Genomic DNA, 25,367 nt, shown 5'->3' with positions numbered 1-25,367 from the left:
AATAGGCAGAAAGTCAGTTTGGTGTAGAGTGATAGACTCTAATATGGAGAACCAGGTTGGATTCCCCACTCCTCCACACAAAGTCTGCTGGGTGACCTTGGGCCAGTCACAGCTCTCTCTGAGCTCTCAGCCCCACAAACTTCCCAAAGTGTCTGCTGTGCGGAGAGGAAGAGAAGATCGTAAGCCACTCCAAGACTCCTTCAGGTAGTGAAGGGCAGGGTATAAAAGCAACTCTTCTTCTAGGATTCCCAGGGCTCTAGTCCAGGTGGCTGGATCCTGTACCCTCCTGATACCTCAAAACAAAACTACCTTATGCCAAGTCAGAACATTTGTCTATCAAGGGCAATGTTGTCTGCTCTGATTGGCAGTTGCTCTCCGGGGTCTCAACTCACCCCTCCTCCAACAGAAATCTAGGCAGAATCCAGGCCACTGCCACAGCAAAATACTGTGAATGTTAAAGTACAAATTTGATGAGCAGGGTTTATGGCCCATAAAAGCATGTTTGTTTGAAGGTGATAATAATGAGAAATTACCTTTGCTTTCCCTGCTCAGGTTTTTTTTAAACAGTAATTTGCCAAGTTCTTTCATAAGGGTTCTTCAAGTCTGGTAACAACTATGAATCCCCAAAAAAACTTAGCAAGTTGACAAAATATATTTTTGGGGGGTGGGGAGACGAGTACATGCCTTCAATACAACACTTTTCAATACTCTGTCTTCTGCCCATAGCAGTTTTTCCTTCAAGACATTTTATCAGATCAATAATAACCTGAAATGGGTATGAAATTTTATTTCAGACAAGCAAGAAATCGGAAAACTCTTTTTCTGTAACTCAGTAACGAATGAAATCACACACCGATGCTGCTGGCAATTTTTTTTAAAACAAGATTTATTAAAGCATCATTTATAACAAAGATGAAAATACATACAGATTAGAAGCATGCAACTGACATCTGACACAAAGGTTAATTGTCTGTGTGCATTTTTCCTGCATTCACAGCATGTAGTAAAAACTTCAAACTGTAGTGCCAACTCCACACTTCCTGAATATATTGTTTCAAGGTACTGGATAACACAATAAGGTAAGATAAAGGGGGAAAGTGCAAAAAGTAAATATATTTAGTTGTATATCACATCTGAATGCCTTCCTCTCCCTCTGTAAAGTGAGGAATGGAAAAAACCCTTACTGCCATCTGATCAGACTGTCCTTGTGAACTAATCTGTAGAATAATTTTTCTGAAGAGCCTGATCCTGTGAACACTCATCTCCCAAACTAAACACTCAATCTCCCAAAGTAGCTAATGCTAAAAAAAGTCAACAGAAACATGAACAAAGTTATATACAAATATAGAGGTACTTGCAGAATTAAACTCTAAGGCAGTAACTGTGTAAGGAGACCAATAAAATTAAAAGCTATCAAGATGAGGGAAGGGGGAAATCATCCCAATATGAATCTTTTGTTTAGTAGTGCTATATCAAATGCCTCTCGGCTCAACCACACAATTTCATTCCTAAAGCCCTCAATATTTATTTAAGCAGTTTTGCAGTATAAAAAAAGAGAAGCTGGTACAGATGTTTCAATATCAGTTGTGTTGCTTCAAGCAGGTATGTAAGGAGGTGGAGGTTCCTTCTCAGGCATTTTCACTGCCATCTCATAGGTTGGCAGAACATACTGTAAGAGGGAAAGAAAGAGGGTATGAGAGGAAAGATTTTGCATTGCAAGATGGTGCATGTGAAGACAATCCATTTTTAGTTTGCTTGGTATAGATCCATTTCTGAAAACATTATTCCTATTACTAACTGCACACTTCATGACAGTGCAAGGCTCAATGTGGAATTTTGTAATCCTACAGGAAAGCTAATTCTATTCTAGCTGGAAGCCCATAAAGCAAGGACAGTCAACTCCTGAGCAGCACTGAGTGTTAGAACCTTTGCAATAAAGCTCAGAGGTTGAGCCACCGGATTGCCATACTATGACAGTTTTAACCTTAAAAATGATGGGTTCTGCTTGACCTGAACTACACAAGGCAGAGTTACAACTTGAAAAGCCCATTGACTTTCAATGGAATTAGAAGGGAGCACATCACCTGGAGACTCTTCCCCTGTAATTGGGGGAAGGGTGGGGGTAGAAGTCTTACCAAAAGCTTCCTCCTTCTGGTGTTGCAGAACTGGAAGTTACCACAAATTTTGTGTTATGTAACTATTTTACCAAAAAAAACTTTGAGAAGGTCATTCTGAGGTAACTTTTATCTCAAAAGAGAAAGCATGAATCACCACTTTTATATCTCATTCAAAAAGAACACACTGATCATATTGAGAATTCTGAAGCCATCCCCTTCTGAGAATTTAATTTGGCATAGATTCTTAGAAATTCATACCCACAAAAGTAATGCTGAACTTAAAATACTGAATGAATAAAGTTCCCTTTATCATAGCTCACAGCTTTTATGTATGCTACAGTACTGCAGCAGACACTTAAAGACCTATAATCCAAACGGCTTTTCTGCTGCAAGAAGCCGCTGTATTTCTTCAGAAGTGTGCTGGACACCTGCTAAGTTTTAAAAGCTAACAGATCACCATATGTATGAGTTCAGAACATAACTAGAGGAACAGAATTTTCCAGTTTCCATGAAGCTGCAGAGAAATTATTTGCTCTGAATTTATTATGCTGTTCATTTACTATGCAGCTTCTGGGATTTAAAGAAATGGCCCTTACCTGAGCAAGATCTATGATTAATAGTACATTTTGCCACCAAGTTGTTAAGATTTTGCCTCTAAGAAACATATGCAAGATTATGCAAGACAGAAAGCCTGTAAGCAGTTATGCTGATCCAAATGAGAGGTACAGTTTTACCAATTATGTTTCAGCATTCAAACCAACAACTTAATTAGTCAGATTTCATGAAGATTTTACCTGTGGAGGCGCTTCAAATGCAGGGTACACGGCTATTTCAGGCAAGTTTCTGTTGATGATGTATTTATAGCAGTTCCATACACAGTTAATTAGGTAGGCCTGTAAAAGGAAAACAGAAAAAGGGATAGTGTAGTAAATGGCAGCATATCTGTGAATTACACAGACCCCAAACCAAGCACACATACATGCATTAGCAACCATGTTAGGGAGGCTAATTAAATCATTTCCCCCAGCATTTAAAGTTTGACAATACAAATCAGTGCCATCACCATGGGCAACTTGCTGTACTTTCCATTGTGAACGTGCTACAGAGATACAGCATCAACACCAGAGGCTACCACATCTGTAGTACCTCAGAAGCTAATAACTTTTAGCTGTGCTGAACAGCATGCCAACAGCAAAAAAGGTGACAAAGGAAGAAAAAAACAAAGCACAGAAGAAAATTTGCAAATGGATTTTTCCAAAATTCACCAATCTTATGAAAAGAATTGTGAAGTATAATCATTAGAATGTCAACTGCAAGTGTTAGGTCATCACGAGAGCAGCTAAGGCATCAGGGTGGATATAGCAAAAAATGAACATACAAAGGAGGGGGTGGGGAAGGAAAAGGTACAACCCAGAACAGAGCATGCAAACCAAAAGGCTGGGAAAAAAGAAAAATTCTTATATATGGAATTATCGGTGTCAATTAAAATACTAAAATTATATTCCAAAAACTTTGATCAAATTATAAATATTATAAACAGCATCAAAATACATCAATCCTTGGTAACATATGTAGTAGATACCTTCCCCTAGTGTAAAAAGCCTATTTAATAAAATGGTACTTGTACAAATGGGGGTCACATACTTCCAAGCATCTTTCCTATAACAAAGTACATTTATAAATAACAAAGTATGTGTAAACTAAACACATTTCAGCCCCGATGTCTTTCTCAGTGGTTTAAATCTGTACAATGCAAACCTATTTTTTGTATTAAAATTACATCCCTGACCAAAGCACTGAATATTCAGATGCAATATTTTTTTTAACACAGACTAAGTATCTCTGTATATTGTTAATTAGGATCAGAGATAACTATCCAAATTTCTCCTTAAGTTGTCCAGATTTCTCTGTAAGCAATGTCAAGAAGCAGCACTGCCCAATGGTGTATAGAGCTACACACAGGAAACCAAATGCATTTTGGTGGATACATTTACCATCTCTGGCTCATCAGAGCAGGGAGGCTTTTGCTAATACTAAACACCTATGTGTTCCAAAAAAAAATAAAAAATCAACATCTTCCCCAGGTCAGGATGTACCAGGATCCCCCAAACTAGTTTCAAAAGGAAAGTGCTGAATGAGAATTCATTAAGAAGTTCAGTACACCATCTCCCCAAGGTTGAACAAAGAGGTGGAACTTTTTACTAGCTGCAGGTGTGATCTTCGTAAAATCTGTGACTCCCTAAGTCACTACCCATTACAGGTCTTAACTAGTTCTAAAATTGAATTTTACACAGTAATACATTGACCCATACCCTCCTGCTTTTCAGGTCCTTTTGACCCTGCAGCTCAGTTTCTTCCCCCATGCCAACTACATCAAAAGTTTGCCTGCAAGTCACCACATTGCACCTGAAGAAGTGGGCTCTAAACCATGCTGGAGTGAAAACTTTCTTGGTCTTTAAAGTACTACTAGATTCCTGTTGTTTTCTACAGCTGACAGGCATCATTGCTATCCAAAATAATCCTCCCTACCTGACCAAGTAGGCAAATGGATACCCCAGTAAAAGGAAGAACTCATTTTTGAGGGATACTAACAGATTTCAACCTGCTAAGCAGGGTTTTTGTGCCTGGCTGCAAGTATTTTTATTGAAATTTCCAGTTTATGAAGCGGCCTTACATTGAATCAGACCCTTGGTCCATCAAGGCCGGTACTATCTCAGGTAGAGGTCTTTCTACCTGGTTTTGTTTTTTAATTTGAGGTGCCAGGGACTGAGCCTGGGAGGGACCTTCTGCATTCACAGCAGACGCTCTGCAGCTCAGCCACAAACTTTCCCTCTCATATCAAAGGATCACCACTTTTGTTTTTCACATTGGGTGTTAGTTTTTAGCAACAATGTGAAAACCCATTGTTAAAAATGGTTCTGAAGTTCATTTTCTTTTGGATCTTTATAAGAGCTTTGCTAGCTCAGAAAAGTGGATCACAACTAATGAATTATCCTTGGGCCTGAATGGTGAAACTGAAACAAAAAAATATTCTTGCTGACTTCTACTGATCTGTCCTGCATTGAGTGGCAGCAACAGGTAGCCAAAGAAAAATGTCTGCTGTCTCCCCTCAAGTGCTTTGAATATCAATGGTGCCCAGAGCATTCTGGACAATACAGTTCCCAGGATATACCTAGTGGCTACAACCAATGTGCAATGTTGTCCCCTCTCAGGCATAAATGATGCTTTTGGGATCGTGTTTTATTCTTATGTCACATTAAGAAAAGAAAAAGAAAAAAGCCACCAAAGAGGCTTATAACTATCTTAAGAATCATGCTCAGCTATCAAGAAAAGTGGTACAAAGGTCCCAAAGCTAAATGAAATAGCAGATGCTGTGCATGTGTAATAGTTCCAAGATACTGCCGTGTGTTTACACTGGCTAGATTTAACGTGCTGCCATCTACACTTCTGTCCGGAAGAATCAAAAACATTAATCTAACTGTAGATCTTTTCTTCACCCTGCTAACTGGACTGAAACATCGGTTCACACGTTTTTCCACTGTAGATTCTATGTACAAGCACGCTTGGATTTACTGAAAAATCTTCTGGCTGATAGGAAAATGTTCTTTCAGCAGAAAATTCTAACAATCTTCTTGACAGGGGTTGACAAAAAAAATTATTGTTCCTGTGGCAAAATTTCTGTGTGCTGCAACGAAAATACAAGCTGAGATAAATCCAGCACATAATTTACTCAGACTCTAAATGTTTAACTATGGATACTTTAAGACAAGTGATGCATCAAGAGGTTTTATGTAGTCATTAATTTTGTATTAGTGTTATCTGTTTTACTTTGCTTCTTAATAGCCTGTGGACCACAGTAAAAACTGAACTGTACATGTGTACAATATAAATGCCACAGTAACACCAGGAAAGAGATATCAAGTAGCAAGGCTTACAGAGACACCTAGAGAGACATGAGAACTGCTACTGAAAGCAGGTAAACTAGAAAGACCGTTAGAATGCTCAAGCCAACAACTCAAATCCTAAATACAGAGAAACTGTCAAGAATACATTAGATGGACACTTACAACTTAACAAAAGATCCAGTAGTCTAAGCAAGCATAGACAGCTTCAAGAGGGGACTGGATAAACATATGGAGAAGAGGTCCCATCAGTGGCTATTAGCCACAGTGTATTGTTGAAACTCTGTCTAGGGGCAATGATGCTCTGTATTCTTGGTGCTTGGGGGGGGGGTGCGCAATGGGAGGGCTTCTAGTGTCCTGGACCCAATGATGGACCTCCTGATGGCAACTGGGTTTTTTGGCCACTGTGTGACACGGAGTGTTGGACTGGATGGGCCATTGGCCTGATCCAACAAGGTTTCTCTTATGTTCTTAGTATGTAGGATTTGAACACTTACCTTTAAAATGATGATAAAGACAAAGAACACCAGGACAAAGAACAGAAGACAGCTTGAATCAAGGGAAAGGAGGTCATCTTTGTATGGGAAATCTGGCTAAAGAAAACAGTCAGACTGTAAATAGCAGAACAGTGCTAGGTTACAAGGACACCTGATGGCAGACACTTCTTTCAAAACAACTATATAATGCTGATGCCTTCATTTCTAATTTACGTCCTGTTGTGAAAAAAACCACCAACAAATCAGCTGCTCAAGGAACCCATACCATTTGTGATTGCTATGCAGGCTACAACCACTACTTTGAAGCCTTATGAAACAGACCTATATGACTCTCCTGACTGACTTATACATCCAGCATTATACTGAAATCAAAAGCAAAGACCAGCTCTCAGGAGAATGTCCAAAGTTTGAGAGGAATGAATCAATAATTATATTGTAGGTCGTGTTTATTAATCAGTTATAATGTCACCCATCAGAAGTACATGCAAACCTCTACTCACATCTGACTATAACAGGTTTCAGAGATATAAAGTAGCCTGTATAACTTCATAAACACTCTTGCTAAGTAAAGTGGATTAAAAAAAATAGTGTTACAATGAGCCACAGACAATGAGTGCACACAATGGTTAGAATGCTGGACTAGGACCTGGGTTCAAATTCCCGTTCTGCCAGGAAGCTCAGTGGGTGACTCTGGGCCCATCACACATACTCTGAAAGTCTGTTTCTAGGTCAAAATAGGAGGGAGGAAGGTGGGCTTAAAATGTGTATACAACAAGTTACATTTAAGATACTTACCAGCTGGTCCAAGTAGTCTTTTATTCTTGGCAAGTATGTCAGAGAACTTACAGCCACCAGACAACTGAGGACAAAGTCAAAAAGCTGGTAACAGAAGAATGGAATCAGCCAGCCGACTCGGTGCTAGAAATACAAAACAAAGAACAAGCTAGTCAGTTTTGAAATTCAATCAGCCCCATTCAGAGCTGGAAAGCGTTTGCGTGTACTCACCGCAATGGCTCCATACACCATCATAGCACTGATTGTGAACATGAGGAGAGAGATGGCGAAGACAACACATGCATTTTCTAGTGGGGGAAGGGGAAAAACAAACAAACAAAAAGAAATGCCCATCAAGACTCAAATACTGTTAATACAACATGAAGTTTGTGCTTTCATAAAAACCAATCTGTTGCATAAGTAGTTCAGTGTGTCAAGTGGTGGGCTGGACACCAGCCTTAACAGTGTGTATTAGAACACAACACAAGTGGTTAGATGTAGTAGAAAGGGAAAACACAAGAGGCATACATCTCTCTCTGCTAAAAGATTTGTGAACCACTGCTTTGGACTGTGCAAAATACCCATAAGGCCAAAGGGGCATTCTAGCACATGGCAGGCCCATAATGAACATTGACTTGTTTAGATTTCAATTTATATCCCACCCTTCCCACAAGCGGGCTCAAGGCAGGTCACAACAATAGTTTTATAAAACCATTAAAAAGAGTTATACCAAATAATTAAAAGAATTAAAAGGCAGGCACTGCAGTATATTAATAAAATTTAACAATTCCAAATAGCTGGAAGCAACTAGGTCATAACAACACACATAAAAAGATAAATAACTTATTAATTAACAGTAAATTAATCAACAGTAAAGAGCTTATTTATGTGGGCAGTATGCAAGGCAAATAATTGGGTGCCTGCCGCCTCAACTGAAGGTGGTGGTGGAACAGAGCCCTGATCTCAGAAGGGAGCGTGTTCTATCAGGAGCCAGGGTGGAGAAGGCCCTGGTTGAGGCCCTGGTTCCTTTGAGCTGGGAACACCAAGTACAAGGCTCTCTGGGGCACGTATAGGGAGAGGCAATCCCTTAGATATCTCAGAAGGCAGTCCCTTAGATTTACTATGTGAATATAAGTCCATTTAGAAGTCTGATGGAGCTCACTTCCAAGTTACCAGTCATACCCTTCAGAGAGAGTTGCATCTCTGCTTTTTGGCTAAGCTTAAGGTCTACTTAAAGTCTTTCATATTTGAAGCATGTTTACTGTATTACTCCAGCCATCATCTTTAAACTATTCAGGAGCTGACAAACAGTTGTTAAATATTCACAATTAAAAAGAGGGAGGAAGTCAAGTAGGCTCAAAGGAGCTCTTGGCTCTAGTCTCAAATCCACAAGGTACTATCAATACTTTCCACATGCACACCCAAAGCAACGAAGTAATAATATTTAATTTTCTGGACACACAACTTCAATTCCTCCAAATAATAAGATATTACACTGTTCAAGAAAAAAATATGAAACAATGCAACAGCAGGGAATTATTGTAAACAGCTTATTTAACTACCTGAGATAATGTTTGGTTAGGAAAAGCTGTGCACACTGACATTTTGAGGAAGTGCCCATTCAGATGAACTATCTCCTTTAGATTTTTCCCCATAAACACTTTGTTATTCAAATGGAAAGGTCATTTCACAGTCCCCCACAAATCCACCTAGTAGCTTGCAGGAATCACTGGCTTTCTCACTTAAGACCTTTCTCCCTCACTTCCCTCAGCCAAGTTTCTCCCGCTGGTTCAGTCACCTCCAAGCTTCAACAGTAAGATTTACAGGGCACCCCCTCTTCCACTTCCCGCAAGTTCTCCAGAGCACACAAAGGACTCGGTGACACAGGGGGAGATAAGCAACAATACTTTGCACAGTAGCAGATTCTCAACAGTGTACATCACAAATCACTGTTTAAAAAGAATTTTAAAACATCACACCAATATTGTGATAGGTTTTCTGAGAAACACAAATTTGCACTTGTGTGTGTGGGGGGGGGGTTATGTGGGAAGAAAGCAAGAGCCTTTGACTATACAACTATCTACACCTACCAGCCACTGTCTCAGAGGCATAGTAGTTACCAATGACTTCATACTGGATATCAACTGTTGGCACAGTATTGGGGTGAGTCACTTCAACAGTCAACAAGATGCCCATCAATAGATTCATCACCTGCAACAGAACACAGTTGAAAGAAACTGAGTACTCAGAAGACAGATGCTTCATTGAGCTACATGTTCACTCAATTTACAGTTTTCCGGCAAAGCCATGAGCACCGCCTACTCAAGAGCCAGCCGCATGTGTCTTGCTTCCTTCCTAATAACTGCATTCATCATTGCAGCCGGGCTTTGCCTTCATATCCTCTCCCCAGCTCAAGCTCTACAATTCTGGGAATCACGAAAAGGCTAAAAATACTGCACAAGGAAATCTGCTCTCATAATCCGTATTGGAGAACAGAGTGATGAGTGATGTGCCGCAAAACCCCACACACCTGGGATATCTCAATAAGCAATGAGTGACTTATCTGTAGCCCCCTTGAGCAGCAGAAGCATCCCTAGGCTGTAGCAACAAACCTCCCTAAGTGGGAAGAACAGTGCTCCCAGGGTAAAAGGTAGAATAGGAATATTATTGTACCCATTCATCCCAAGCATAGGGGCAAGGGAGAGCAGGACCAGCATTGGATATTTATACCCTGTTGCTGCTGTTGTTTCTCTCAGTCCTTAAGGGCTAGGAGGGACAACTTAACAGTAGTACTCCAGTGTGGTCCCCCCCCCAAAAAAAGTTTTTAATAGCAGTAGAAGGGAAGAAGGAATGGATAAGTGAATGAAGAATCGATTATGTGGTGATTTAATAACTTTCTGGAGATGGACAATAATGTAGCCCCACAAAAGAAAAAGGTTATCTACATTTTGCTGCAACAGGTGTCTTCAATTCTAGAAGAAGACTGTAGATTTATACCCTTCTCTCTGAATCAGACTCAGAGCAGCTTACAATCTTCTATATCTTCTCCCCCCACAACAGATACCCTGTGAGGTGGGTGGGGCTGAGAGAACTCTCAGAGCAGCTGCCCTTTCAAGGACAACCTCTGTCAGAGCTCTGGCTGACCCAAGGCCATTCCAGCAGGTGCAAGTGGAGGAGTGGGAAATCAAACCCGGTTCTTCCGGATAAGAGTCCGCACACTTAACCACTACACCAAACTGGCTCTCAAGGCCAGTTTGGTGTAGGCCTTCAGATGGGGCTATAAATAGATGGGGCAATAAATGGAACAGAGACTGTGTCAATTAGCAGAAACGGGATAGCCTATATTTTATTTTCCCAGTATAATGAATTTATTTTACAAATCAAATGACCTGTTACAATGTAAATGCTTTTACTCAGCAAACTTCTTAATTCCGTTGACACTTCTGTAACATTTGTGCCAAGCTGTGTCCTGCTACAATCAACATGACAAGATGTGTCTTTCATCAAATTACTATGTGTTTCCCCATGAAATCAGTGATATACTGTGTGTGTACACTTGGGGGAAGACTGACATTTGAGTGGGACTGATAAGGTAGAAAAACAAGGAGAAGTGATGGTCAAACAATAAATACAATGGTCTTAGATGTAAGATTAACCCAAGTCCCAAATTATGACACTTTTTCAATTACTGTACATATATGTGCAAATATGACACACACACCCAACAGCCCTCCTTTTTGATAAGTCAGTAATTTAAGGTTGACATAATTTAAGAAACCAAAAATCAAACCAGCAGTGACCAATCATAATTCACTCAATCATAATTCAATTAAATTTATGGTCTAGTCAGGAATGTATAAAAGCCATGAATCTGGGTAAAGGTTGAGAAGATGGACCCAGTGCAATCAAGTTAGAGTGGTAAGACCTCTCCAAGTGATCAACAGAGGTTCTGTCTTGATCTGGCCAATTAAACTTATATTGTGCAACCTGTGAATGAGATAAGTATGTGTTGCACTTGTGGCAGGTCTTGTTCTGTTTCCAAGTGTAATCCACCACAGGTTACAAAGGTCCCTTCAACAGTAGGGCAACTGGGTCACACAAAAAGTATGAGCGTCAGTAGGATGTTGCAGGAGCACTCTGGGTAGGGGAAACTCCCAATTTGCACCAAGCAGGCAGACTCATGTGTTCCCTTTGGCTGGTACAGAAACGGGAACTGCCCTGGCAAGAGATCACTTTCAAATACAATTGGGTAGGAAAGTTACAACACTGTACTTGGTTGACACTAGAAAGTTGACCAAGGATTAAGCATAGCAAAGGCTGCAAACCACTTTTTTTTTAGTTTACTTTTCTTTAAGTAAATATCTGCAAGTAAGTCAAGATCTGCAAGAAAGTTGACCAAGGATTAAGCATAGCAAAGGCTGCAAACCACTTTTTTTTTAGTTTACTTTTCTTTAAGTAATATCTGCAAGTTATGTGTTGTATCCACATAACATATAGTGGATTTAATCCTGAAATTTCAGTGGCACACAAAAAACATGCTGCAGCGTATTTGGATTGGCACAACTCAAGTGTGACAGTGGACAAAGGGAGAGGCTATACTATACCCCTTCCTCTTGCTTTCAACATTGGATGATACCTGCAGCTGTTTTCCTCTTAAAAAAACCTGCAACAAACCTTGTGAAAGTTCAATGCCTTTTCGCTTTGTTTATACAAGTTGTGCCTAAAAGGACAGGTACTCTTTTCTTCCTTTTCACTGGGGTGGGAGAAGAACAGAGAAATACCGGAAAATGAGAGAAACAAGCTTCCATGGTATTGATGTCATTTATTCTTTCTACAGTGGAGGAAGGAGGCAAAGGAAGGTGCTCTACCTGTTTCCATACAGTCCTGCAGATTGGAAAAATTATGTGAACCAAAGAGATATAATAATTCTGCATGTCTACACCTGAATTCAAATTACCTAACGCAGTATTCTATCTTGCAAAAAAAAAAAGCACAGAGTAAAATTGCATCTTAAAAATTTTACACATCCCAAGAAAAAAAATGTTTTACGGAATATTCTTCCCATGCTCTGTAAAAAAAAATAATCTAATTTTTCTGTAAAAGAACTGAAAGTCCTCAAAAAACAAAACAGGGAAAACTTTATCCTCTGGGTTTTCCCATCTCTTTCAGCCTTCATTTCACTCAGGATATTTTCATCATTTTCATTAAACTGTGCTACACTGAGAGATTTCTGGGGGGGCTTGGCAAACTTAATAAGGTTTACTAGAAAACAGAAGGAGTTTGGCATCACCTAGCTATATATTCCAAAGGATATTCTGTTCAGAGCATATCCTGTTACCAAGAAAAGCCCACCAACGCAAATGTTAGAGCCAATGCTTATCAACCAGGAAGTCACAAGTCTCCCAGCAATCAAATAAAATTAATGACATTGGGGGTTCCCCACAAAACTTTAGGTTAACACTGGAGAGAATGGTTTCATTCCCCTGGACTATTCTGCCTATTCAGATGATGGGCACCATAGAAATAGGAGCAGAGGACTCTGGATACCAGCCAAAGACCAGAAGCAACCTAAATGGGAAAAGTTGTGGCAGTCCCACAGATAAAGAGCTTATGCTAACCACTCCTAAGAGTTAACCATCAAGGTGATCAACCAGGGGAATACCCGTGACTGTGTGCAAACAAAGGGTTAACAACATCAAGTTGGTCATGTGATCCCCTTGATAATTTAGATTTGGCAGATTTACAGAGTACATCTGTATCCCAGCACAAGGTACTCAGGGTAGCAATGTGGTTCTCTCATCTCCTCTCCTTTTCATCCTCTCAACAACCTATTGAGGTGGGTTAGCATGAAAACTGCATGACTGGCCCAAGGTCACCCAATAAGTTTCATGGTAAATGGGGATTTGATCCCAGGTCAAGTGTTCTAAACATGGTACCATGGAGCTGTTTTGTTTTTCCCCCAAGCATGACAGCTTTAACCAGTCCTTACCTATTTATTTGTTTTTGGAGTTTATATGCCAGAATCCTCCTCAAGACAGGTAACACAAGCAATGCCATAAAATCATAAATATAAAAGCATCACAAGCTATTAAAAACAAACTGGGGCCCACTTAAACAGCACAGAACCATCTGCCTCATGGACTTCAGACCAGAAGTGGACCATAAAATAGCTAAAAAGATAAAAATCCTGAGCTAAAAGCTTGGGTAAAAATAAATGTTTTGGCATGGTGCCTAAGAGATGGTATGGTAGATGCCAGGAAAGCCTCTACAGGGAGGACATTACAAAGGGAAAGTGCCACCACAGAAAATGCCTTTTGTCTTTAATTGCCACCAGCCTCACGCCTGAAGGCAAGGGACAGAGAGAACAAGGCTTGGGAGACAGAAGACAGAGTTTAACTGGCAGGCTGGACAGCGGTGGAGGAGATGGTCCTTTAAGCAGAGAGCTGTCAGGCAGCAGGACAACCACCTAACACATCAAAAGCAGCTCCAGTTACACGGAACTGCTGATACCCCCTGAAGTGGCCATCATTCCCACTAGCTCAACAAATATTATCACAATAGTAGGCATCAAAACTCAAAGGTAAGAAACCATACTTTGTGGCATCACTAAGAGTTACTGTTACAAAATCTGTGTAGCACTTCTACAAAAACAATGTTTCAGTCAGATCAGTTCTCTGACAACAGACACTGGCCACATTTCCAGCATCATATGAACCAACGAAGCTCAGATGACACAAATAATCTTTGGATCAAGAAATGAAAAGCTATTGGCTGTTACAAAGCAAAATGTGTTGACACCACAGAGTACTGATAATTCTCATCTTAACTGTGCAGCTTCTATTTATTTTTGAATTGTTTCCCTCAAAACCTTATCAGAATAATATGTTTTTTTTTTCCTCTGGGGTTGATATAGTTTGCGTTGCGCACAAACTACACTATGGCTTCAGGTTACTAATAGGGCTGCCTGGAAAGAGGTGGTGGTGAAGCAACCCATTAGCCAGCCTGCTTGCAGGAGCCAAAACTAAGTTTCAGAAATTTCAGGAGAGGAACCATGCTGTGAAAATACCTTACCTTCTTAAAAGTGAAAGTATGCCTTAATATCCTACACCCAAACATCTAGGAAGAGTGAGATAAAGGATGATGTTCCCATAATAAAGGCAAGGACCAATATCAGAGTTTGCAGAACACAAAGAAACAACCCTTGTTAGATATTCACCGCTTTCCCATAACACAGTCAGCATGTTCTCAAAACATCACCAGCTCAGAACTTGCCCAAAGCTGGGAAACAGAGTTGCAAAATCTTGGCAGGCAACTGCTTAAGTGCTGCTAGGAAGGGGGACAAAAGCTAAAGAGACTTTAATCCCTAATCAATAAAACCAGGGGAGGGGCTTAGAATTGAATATGCATTCACCATCATGAAGACCCCACAAGAATCCAGAGTTCCAGTTCCCCCTCCCCTGCCATACATGGAAAATCTATGGAAGGCCAGACCAACTGCCAAGTTTGAACAGTGAACTATTTTGGCAACTCAGCAGTATTGTTTACTGGTACACACTACCTTTGTGCTGGAAAGCACCCCTCTCCTTGCCCTTGCTCCCACCGATAATGCAGGAAATACAGCATCACTACAAACCCCATACATTCTTCAAATGATTGGTACAAAGTCTGAGCCAATATGGTAAATATTTTTTAAATTTAATATCAGGGTATGTTGGTTTATACTCAGAAAATACTTAATTCAAGCTAGAGTTGAGCACACTTGTACTATATAGCACTGAGGACAATTTTGTGAAAATATTGGAGCCACACTATTTGCTCAATAGGGGTTTTTATTGGAGGGGGGGACCAAAGGTTTTTACTTCTAAAAACTGCTCTGCAACCTAAAAGGCAGTATTTTACTGTTTTCCCAAATTAATAGAATTTAACAAATGGTTTACCAAGAACTGTTTTGGATAGAAAAACTGATATTTTATACTATTATTTTTTACCTGGATTCAGCCTCTTTCCTTCCCCTCCTCTCTCAATCAGTGAATGTTAAGAAACTCCTTTGCTATTTGTTATATTCTTCCCTGTATCCTAAACCTAATTTATGTATCTGATTTGAGCAGCAGCTCCTTGAGATCTGCTCCAAAGTGAAAGCAGCAGTATTGAAAATATTCTGACTTTTTTCAAATTACTCAACATTTCAGCAAACAAAGCGCCTCATTCAGGTAGTGACAGCTGTAGTCCTATTACTTCCTGCATGCACCAACTAAGTGCATGATGCAACAACAGTGTATGATGTTGAGATGCAATATTCACAATAATCCCTGACCAAAAAGAAATTCACCAGATGAATCTTCCAACACAAATCCACACTTACTGAAGAAGCTATTGTATGTACAAGTAAAAATACTATCACCCCCATTCACCCAAAACAACCAGGTATAAGTGGCAACTAGGCTCCAATCCTTTCTACCATCCTGAAGGAAGATGTTTTATGTGGCATTTCAAGTATTTGAGGATTTACATTTTGCTTCCCCTATGCAATTTCATAAACCTGATTTATCGTATAACCAGGGGTGAAGTTGCAAATGTCCTTGTGGGTTTATCCTTGACATTTCCTCAAAGATAAATAATTCTCAAAACAGGAGGGAACCATGATTAGAACTTTACAACACAGGTTCTGCAATTTTGTTTTCAAGTGCTCAAGCTCACTACTGTTCACAACTGACTATATATACAATCCAATTACTCAAACCAAACAACTGTAGAGACAGCTATATAATAGAGACCAATGAAGTCCCCTTACGATTTACAAGAGAAGTTTTGTAATACTTACCCATAAGTAAAAAGTAAAAACAAACTCAAACCGAGAAGCATTTCATTATTTGCGCTCCAAACCTCTTTTTAATCTACTGTAGTGCAGATCATCTTGAGGTCCATTACACAAGACCACTCTGAGTCATAACAGATTCAATATACCAACAAGATTCCATAGGGAGCCTACCACTCAAAGAGAACCAAATGGCTTAAATATTTAAAGCAGTAATTTAGGGAAAACTGAATAGACTTCAGCTTGTTACCAAAACACAAGGTAGACCCCCATAATTGGAACAGCCTCCTGTATTTGGAACAAATTTGGCCCACCTGGCATCAAATCTGCCATCTTTTTTGGTGCCATGTTAAGACAGCCCTCTTTGTAGAGGCCTTCAAAGACCTCCCTGGTTATGCAGGGGTCCGATACAATTAGCTAGGTGTTTTTCTTTCACTTTATGTCGACTTTTTTTGGGGGGGGGGGGTAAAGTCTATTGTTCTTTAATGTTTTTTGATGTTATCTTGATTTTGAATGTATAGAAATGTAATGATGATGTTGAGTAGCTCTGTCCCAAACACACCTATAGAGAAGCCCTAGTATTTTCAGTGAGACTCCTATGTTAATGTGGACAAGATTGCAATCTAGCAAAATCATCATAAAACAATAAATTACATTCTAGGTGACTGTAAATTGTTTGTCACAGTTGGCAAAGTTATGCAATAAAGGGCTGTGAACAACAACCAAGAAAATGAAAAGTTTCCAAAGCTTTCATTTTGGAACCTCATGGCAAGCTTGAACAGCTTTGAATAACACAAATCAAATACCTAAAATGTAGTTATGGCAACAGTGCAGGGGGTAACTTGTTCTATACTCAGAGTCATATCGTTCAGGTAGCAAAGCGCCTCTGCTGTCAGTGGATGCCCATTTTAAAAGAGTTCGCTCCCACCTAATGCAAGCTATTTGTGGCTTCATGGACCACAGTGATTTAGCTAATACGAAGTTAACTGGTGTGGCATCCCAACAATGATAGAAAGTATATTCAATTAATTCCAATAGAATGACTCTACCATGGAGAAGAGAAAAGGGGGAAAAACTTACACCAGTTGTAAATATATTTGCTATCACTAATTTTAAAGTCATGTTGTCAAAGATCAAGAAAGCCAAAAATCCCCCCCATAAAAGTGCATTATGACACCCTATGAGGTAGGTGGGGCTGAGAGAGCTCTTTCAAGAACTGCTCTTGAGAAAACAGCTCTGAAAAAACTTGTGACTGACTCAAGGTCACACCAGCAGCTGCATGTAGAGAAGTGGGGGATCAAACTTAGTTCTTCCAGATTAATTCCATGCTCCTAACCACTACACCAAATTGGCTCTCTTAAATTACAGCAACGTTAAGGGAAATGCAGCAATGAGTTCAAGAGTCTAAAATCCAAACCACTGCTCAGCTATGATGATCCACAGATAACCTTAACAGAAGCCACTATCTCAAAGCCTAACATGCAGTTTGTTGTCATGGTACTTTTTGATTATGACAGCACCCATCCTGAAGATTAAGCAACTGAATGTGAAAGAAGTTCAGATAAATACTGCCCTACAATAGCTACAATTATTTCTCCCCTACGTCCTCAATTGTGCACTGATCTGTTTTAATCATAGGATGCCTCAAACTGAGGTTGTTTTAATATATATCACTTGACTTCTTCACAAGCAAACTAGAAATAAGTGCAAAAAGTTGCACAGTGGCTAGACCCTATGCAGCATTTCCGTGGACACAAAGAGGAAGGAAACTTTCACCAGTCTCACCTCTCCAGGGGAAACCTCTAATTCCCCCCATTCTTGGGGGTCCCGAGAGAAGCATTTCAGGGGCACCCTGAGGCTACTGAGGGAGGGAACAGACAAAAATCACTTCCCCCCCCCCCCCACCATACACTAACAGAAATTCTCAGTGAGATCCATGTCAGTATTTTTATTTTTTGCAATACTTCGGGTATTATAACAATCTTTTACTCTTTCTCCAGAAAGGCCAAATTCTCAAGACTGGCATCAACTGTACGCCTGACACTTACTGTAAGTATGACATTGCTTCAAATCTCATTCCTTGAAGAAAACTATGCATCAGAAATTCTACAAGAGATCCTCAGCCTACAAGTGTAGTGCATAACAACATGATGCTGACCCTCCAGAGAGTTCTCTCCCCATCCCATGAGAACACAAAAAGCATTCAAGTGCACAACACATTTGGCTGCAAGAGCCCAACTCGACATTCTTCTGACAAATGCAGAAGGCTCACACCATCTCACAGAGAAGAGATATAGCCAAGTTCTTTGGCTGTAACTCTAGAATTTTTAGGAATCTCCTGTGCTGGCACAGAATGCACAAGAAATACTGCACAGGGAAGATTATGAAGCAGGTGGTTAATTACTTCCATTGTTGTACTGCTGATCACCAACCAAGAGGGCTGGAAATCTGATCTCATTCCTTCTACATTTTCTCCAGTCCAAGGCCTCTGAAGGAGCCAACATTAAAATACTGTTAATCATTTTCATTACAATGGGCTTTCTTCAGATAGACTTATTGATTAAGATGACTACAGAGCATCTAATTAAGAAGCTACAGATCCTTGAAGCATCATCTCCTGCCTTATGAAGAACAGCAGACTTTATTTATACTCAGTGATCTTCACCCGCTTACATGATAGAAAAAGATTTACTATATCCAAAACTCAATATCATTTAAATATGGCATAATTCTTGAATAACACCAAAAGTAACCAGCTAATTTAGGAAGGTAGGACCAGAACCAAATTGAAATTCAATGAAATTACATCAAAACAGTTTCCAGTTCAACATTAGGAAGAACTTCCTGACAGTCAGAGCGGTTCCTCAGTGGAACAGGCTTCCTTGGGAGGTGGCAGGCTCTCCTTCCTTGGAGGTTTTTAGACAGAGACCAGATGGCCATTTGACAGTAATGCGGATCCTGTGAATTTAGGGGGAGGTGTTTGTGAATTCCCTGCATTGTACAGGGGGTTGGAAGGTCTCTTCCAACTCTATGACTGGAAGATCCTGGACGTCTCTTCCAACTCTATGATTCTATGAATCTACACATTTTGGTTTGACCTGGTAGCCAATCAGACTTTGTGTTTTCCACTGAGCCTGTACAGGAGGGAAAGGAAAAGTCATGCTTGTGGATATCATGCTGTGAAGGTGCTTCTAATGGTTCCAAGGCTCAACAGAGCCCAGGGGCAAGCTGCTTACAATGCCAAGCTTACCCTAAACCTCAGATAGGCTTGGAAAGCTGCTTTCTGGGTCTCACTGAAATGTAAAGTCTGGGATATCTCCTGCTGTTCTATAAAACACGGGGAAGGGCAGGTGAGTTCCCAGATTAAGAAAAAAGTATACTGCTAACATCAAGTACACGGCTAGTGTAGGTACTTGTTCAAGGATATAACTCTGACCACCCCTTGTGGGCATTCAATTAGATGCTCATGAACAACTAACTTCCTTAATTACTGCTGCGTGGGATCAAAGTCCAACCTATTGTGTTGAAGATGCAATCTCTTCCTTACAAATGGAAGAGAACCCACACAAAGCAACAACCAGGCAGAAATGGCCCCGTCAGCATGAACAGCAAATCTGGTGTGTAGACCAACACCAGAAGTGGAAAAAATAAGCTGGCAAAATAGGCAACCCTGCCAAAAATCCTTTCCTTTAATGGTTGACTCATTTGACCACACTGAATTATTTTTCTGACAAAGTCATACCGAACACTTGGAAAGTGCAACTCTAGCTCATATCACCTCAAAGCTTCTTTACAAATGAATACAAACTACAAGAAACAAACATGACATCTCCATCTCATCTTTCGTCTACAAAGGGGAATCATTTCAATCCACCCCCTCGCCCCACAATTTTATGAATTTTCACAATAAGGAGCAACATCTTTTAGCTTATTTCCTCTCCAGGAAACCGTGCTATCATTTTTGTTACTTCAGCATTACACATTACATTTACTTGCAGCATCCCCCACTCCAACATTCCAAGTGTCAATCATTTCCTTTCCACCCTATTCTTAGAATTCCTAACAAGAGATAAGCATGGTTGATCTTTCGATTAGACCACAGGGTTCTCAAAAGTGTTCCATACCAAGTTGCTGATAGAGGTCTTAAAGTCTGTGGTGCAGATTACTAAGTTAGTAGTTTCTGTGAACTGCAGTTCAGAGATATTATGGACCTCCAGAAGAATTCTCACCACCCTCACCACACTTCATTTCCCAGGACTCTTTGGGGGAAGCTGTAACAGTAAACCTGAGATAAAATCAACACATTTAGCAAACTTCTTAACAAAGCTGTGGGGAGTTGGCCCAGTTAAATTCTTGTTTCTCTTCAGATCACACTTGGGCTTACTTCCAAATAAAGAAGCAAAGGACTGCACTGTAGGGAAGCGTCAATGCAGCACAGACACCTAAGCAGCAGTGTTCCATCTAGGCCAAGTCAGTGCGAACTAGCTCACCATTTATTAGCCTCTGGCTCACACATTTTTGCCTTAGCTCAGAAAAAAATTGGCCCTAGAGCAAACTAATTTATGCTGTAGCTTACAACTTTAATGCCAGTAGCTCATTAAATAAAGTTTTTGCTCACAAGACTCCACAGCTTAGAGGGAGCATTGCTAAACCGGCTTCAGCTCTCAGTCAAAGACTGAACCTGCTAGGAGATTTTTTTAAAAAAACAGCCTAGTAAATTCATATTAGCCACTCCTGAAGTATTCATTATCTTTTTAGCTAAGGTCTTCAAAAACATTTATACAACTAATCTGATGGTTTTATCTTAATCCGTGTTGCTCCCCGTTAATAAAGTTAATGATAAAAAGAGAGTCAGAACAAACATTTTATTTGACTAACTAGTTTGTAAGGTGCAACATATGTAAACTACTGAAGATGCCACAGCTTCCTGTGGTGCAGTGGTTGAGCACTGCACTAGATCTAGAAGAATCCCCCACTCTGCCACACAATCTCACTGGGTGACAATGGGCCAGTAAGTGGAGTGGATCCAACCAATGCTCCAAGTTGTGGCGTCTTGTGAGCAAAAAGTCTACATCATGAGCTACTGGCATTAAAGTTGTGAGCTACTACATAAATTAGTTTGCTCTGGGGCCATCATTCCTGAGCTAAGACAAAAGTGTGTAAGCCAGAGGCTAAATAATTGTGAGGTAGCTCACACTAACTCTGCTTAGAGGAAACACTAAATCCAACCATCTTCTAAGCCAGTGGTTCCCAACTTGTTCAGTATGATCCCGAAGTCCAAATTTACTCAGCATGGTGACGCATCCAGGCCTGGCATAAGATGTTTTGGTGCCCTAGGCAAGCTCTGACCTTGCCACCCACCTCATTCAGCATTCCACTTTCAACATATGTTTTTGAGAAACCAACAAACATTGCACCAGGGCACAACTGCCCTCACTGTGAACTCTAAGCAAGTGGCATTCAAATATACACAGCCTTTGCATATAAAAGCTCACTCTAGTGACCACAAGGAACACATTTTATTTGATCAACATATATCCAGTGAAGAAAAAAATGCTAAATAATATATGACATGGAAGACGCTGTTTCCAGGGTTAGATCTTGGTTTCCAAAATACAAATGACAGCAATGGAAAGGGAAGGAGCTCCCTATGGCCTGTCCTGCAACCCACATCCAGAGACTTCCCAACCCACAGGTTAAGAAAAACTGCTTGAAGAACCACTGCTCCAGCCTAAGGGGCCTTCCTCCATCTAAAGTGGCTCCTCCACGGGAAGAAGAGCCAGATACATTGAAGGAAGGTTTCAAACATGAGCCAAAAGTAACGTAGGGTATTGCTGTTCTGCTCAGTAGAGTGGTAGGATAGGAGTCGGACCCTCCCTACCCCCTCTCATCCTGGCCTACCACACTTGGCAGTTGTGAGGATAAAATGAATGGGCTAGAACAATGTATGGGTCCCCACTGGGGAGAAAATCAAGGTATCAGTACAATAATATCAATACAATAACCTTATTATTGTGACTAAAACTGTGTGTCCTTATAGCCATAGATTGGAGCCATGAGCAAACAAAACAGTTCTTTCTGCAAACCTGAAAAAACCTGAGGTCACAGAGAAGTCTGAAATATTAAAAAAAATTATATTGGGGAGGGGGTCTAAAAAATATAAAAGCAGCACTCGCCCCTTCAAGAAACAGATAAAACTCTGCAGTGGCCATTGCAGGGGGTGCTACACAACTGTAACAGTATTACCAGCTTTAATCCTGCTAACAGTAAGAAGAAGAGGGAGGAGGCACAACCCTTTCCAGGGCTGTTTTGGTATTTGAAGGAGGCCATATCAGGGCCAAGCCTACCAACAACCTCTCCCTGACTTGCAACCACATGACTTGCATAACTCACACAGGGCCAGCTGCTTTCTAGTGCTCAACAGCAGCCACCACATGAAAGCCCATGCACTAGCAGGATCTTGGAGACTCAGGTTCAACCCCCCACTCTGCCATGGAATCTTACCAGCTGACCTTGAATAAGTCACATAAACTCATCCTAACCTACTGAATGACACAGATGTTGTGAAGACAAAATAGATGGGAATGATGTCAAGTGTTTTGGAACCACCTTGTGGAAAAAGGTGAGGAGCATATAAAATGTAGGTTGGTGGGAGATAAGGTGAAAGCAGGGAAAAGTGAGAATAGGGAGGCTGCCAGGAGGAGGGAAAGAATAGTAGAGAGAAAGGGATACTGGGGGAAGTGAGGTACCCTTCACAAATTCCCCAACTGGGTCTGGCTTGGCAGCCACTATTGTTCAACTCAGCCAGATTTTTCCCAGGAAGAAGCTGCCAATGAAAGAAGCTAGGAGAAGGCAAGAGACAAGGAGACAATACCAGGGAAAGAGAAAATACTGACAGCGGGGGAAAAAAGGATTTCCCACATACACGCACAAGTCCTTCACTTGTAAATAATATAACTATATGAAATCTTCTTCCTCTTGGGCAAAATGAAGGCAAAGAATCAGTTGCTTTGGCAGGCCATGAGGAAGTGGGGAGGAAAGGAAAGGTCCCCTGTGCAAGCACCGACTCTGGGGTGACGTTGCTTTCACGTTTTCACTGCAGACTTTTTACAGGGTGGTTTGCCATTGCCCTCCCCAGTCATCTACACTTCCCCCCCCAGCAAGCTGGGTACTCATTTTACTGACTTTGGAAAGATGGAAGGCTGAGTCAACCTCGAGCTGACTACCTGAAAACCCAGCTTCCACTGGGGATGGAACTCAGGTTGTGAGCAGTGCTTAGGACTGCAGTAACTTAGGGCTGCTTTAACACTTTGCCACGGGTGGAGCGAAGAGCACAAAAGGACGTTACAAACAACTTCTTTTACGAAATAATAATTTTACTGTTACTCTTTAGGACTCCATAGGAATAGGATTATGTTTAACTTTTCGTCACACTGAATTTGCCTGCGAATAAGCACTGCAACTGCATCACAGAACCTGCAGCAGAAGTCCAACGCCTGTAGAGCCGCCTATTCCCTCCCTACACACGTATGGCCCATACGGAATGGGTTATGCTCCTAGAGTCTAGGAGACCAATGCGCACGCGCCACATTCCACAACGTTTGCAGGATTCTAACCCTCGACCTCCATGCGCAGGCGCAGTACTCGAGAACCAGTAGGGAAACTACACATATGCGCAGTGATGAAGAATACCAACCGGCACCTCCTCCTCCTTCGGAACATACGCGCTATACAGAGGGGGGGGGGCGGGAATCTATCCCCTTCCCTCCTTTAAAATCCCCCCTCTTACCATATACCAGGTGCCCAGAATGATGGTGCCCGTGCGGACATGACAGCAGCCACAACAGCGAGTGCTATAGAAACGGTTTCGACTCCGCTTGAACGTCATCGCGGTGCCAATAATGGCGGCAGAAGCAGCACCTCCTCCTGTCTCTTCACGGCAGCCGTTCCTCGGGTATAGCTCGCGCGAAGGCTCAGCGACACCGCGCGTGTCTCTCCTCCAAGAGGTTCTAACCAATCGGTAACAAGGTTCCCTTTGCTACATCATTGGAAGGCGGGGCCAAGAGCACGTGGCAATGGCTTGACCAATCGGAAGGGACTGTGATGCGATACTCTTCCGCCTACTCAGTCGTCGGAAAGAAAGGAGGAAGCTGAGTGGGTGGGGGGTGTTCGGAGGCGTGGCTGCACTATGCCTATTGTAGTCAGTTCTTCTATAAACAGTGAAGAGAATACAATTCGATTTCTGCGCTCACAGTAAATATAAACATGAAGCTGCCTTATACTGAATCAGACCGTTGGTCCATGAAAGTCAGTATTGTCTTCTCAGGCTGGCAGCGGCTCTCCAGGGTCTCAAGCTGAAGTTTTTTCACACCTATTTGCCTGGACCCTTTTTTGGAGATGCCAGGGATTGAACCTGGGACCCAAGCAGATGCTCTACCACTGAGCCACCGTCCCTCCCCAAATGTACAGAGGTTATGCGTTATGGTTAGTGTCCTACGAATATTTTCCTAGGAGTGACGCCTATTGGCACTTACTGCTAAGGAGACCTGCTTAGGTTTATCCATTAGCCCCAAAGAGCTGCCAATCTCTAGGTGAGGCAGGGAGATCACCTGAAATGACCAGGCGACAGATTTCCTTGGGGAAAAATGCAGCGCTTGCAGGTGGATTCTCTGACATTATATCCCGCTGAGGTCCCTCCCTTCCCTCAAACTCTTGGCTTCCCCAAGCAATATCCTCCCAAACCTTCAAGTATTTCTCAACCTGGAGTTGGCAACAATACAACCCTCCCCAATTTTTCCTGTTTTTATCTCAGCTGCACCAAACGAATAACAGTTCTTGCTTGCAGATCAAATGGATGGATCCTGATCTAAATTTATATGGAAATAAACTTTTGCTTCCTGTTTGATTCATTTCCAAGTGGAGCTGCACAGGGGTGGCACACTTTTTCTAGGAACAAAGAAAAGTTCAAATGAAAACTAAAGAAAATAACTTGAAAGGGGAAAGCAGTTATTCCCTCTAACTCAGGACCATCAATCAAGGGTATGATTTTTTTTTAAAGTCCAACGCAGGATTTGCTGCAGGCCTTGATCTAACTGTTCACTGACCTAGATAATACACATGAAAAATGGAACCTAACAGGAAGTCCAGCAGAAATTCCTGCTTCTCTTACCACAGCGCTCTTCAGCCCTAAGTTCTGGGACTGGCCATTAAGCCTCAACCTACAACTATAGGGATGCCAGGTTCAACTCAAGAAATATGCTGA

The 25,367-nt window shown here is 41.2% G+C and overlaps 1 protein-coding gene across 1 annotated transcript; it reads right to left on the bottom strand.

Moving 5' to 3' along the window:
• Positions 1-979: 979 nt before the first annotated feature.
• On the bottom strand, positions 980-24,757 carry LAPTM4A (lysosomal protein transmembrane 4 alpha). Its single transcript, XM_060233531.1, has 7 exons — positions 23,895-24,757; positions 9,381-9,501; positions 7,522-7,598; positions 7,312-7,434; positions 6,517-6,612; positions 2,912-3,010; positions 980-1,669 (listed from the first exon to the last, which is right to left on the bottom strand). The coding sequence occupies exons 1-7, from the start codon at positions 23,991-23,993 to the stop codon at positions 1,595-1,597; spliced, it is 690 nt and encodes a 229-aa protein (XP_060089514.1). The 5' UTR covers positions 23,994-24,757; the 3' UTR covers positions 980-1,594.
• Between the last annotated feature and the right edge of the window lie 610 nt (positions 24,758-25,367).

The sequence above is a fragment of the Heteronotia binoei genome, chromosome 1, assembly GCF_032191835.1.
Source record: "Heteronotia binoei isolate CCM8104 ecotype False Entrance Well chromosome 1, APGP_CSIRO_Hbin_v1, whole genome shotgun sequence".
Lineage (NCBI taxonomy): Eukaryota > Metazoa > Chordata > Lepidosauria > Squamata > Gekkonidae > Heteronotia > Heteronotia binoei.
This window is presented reverse-complemented; position numbering and strand designations above follow the sequence as displayed.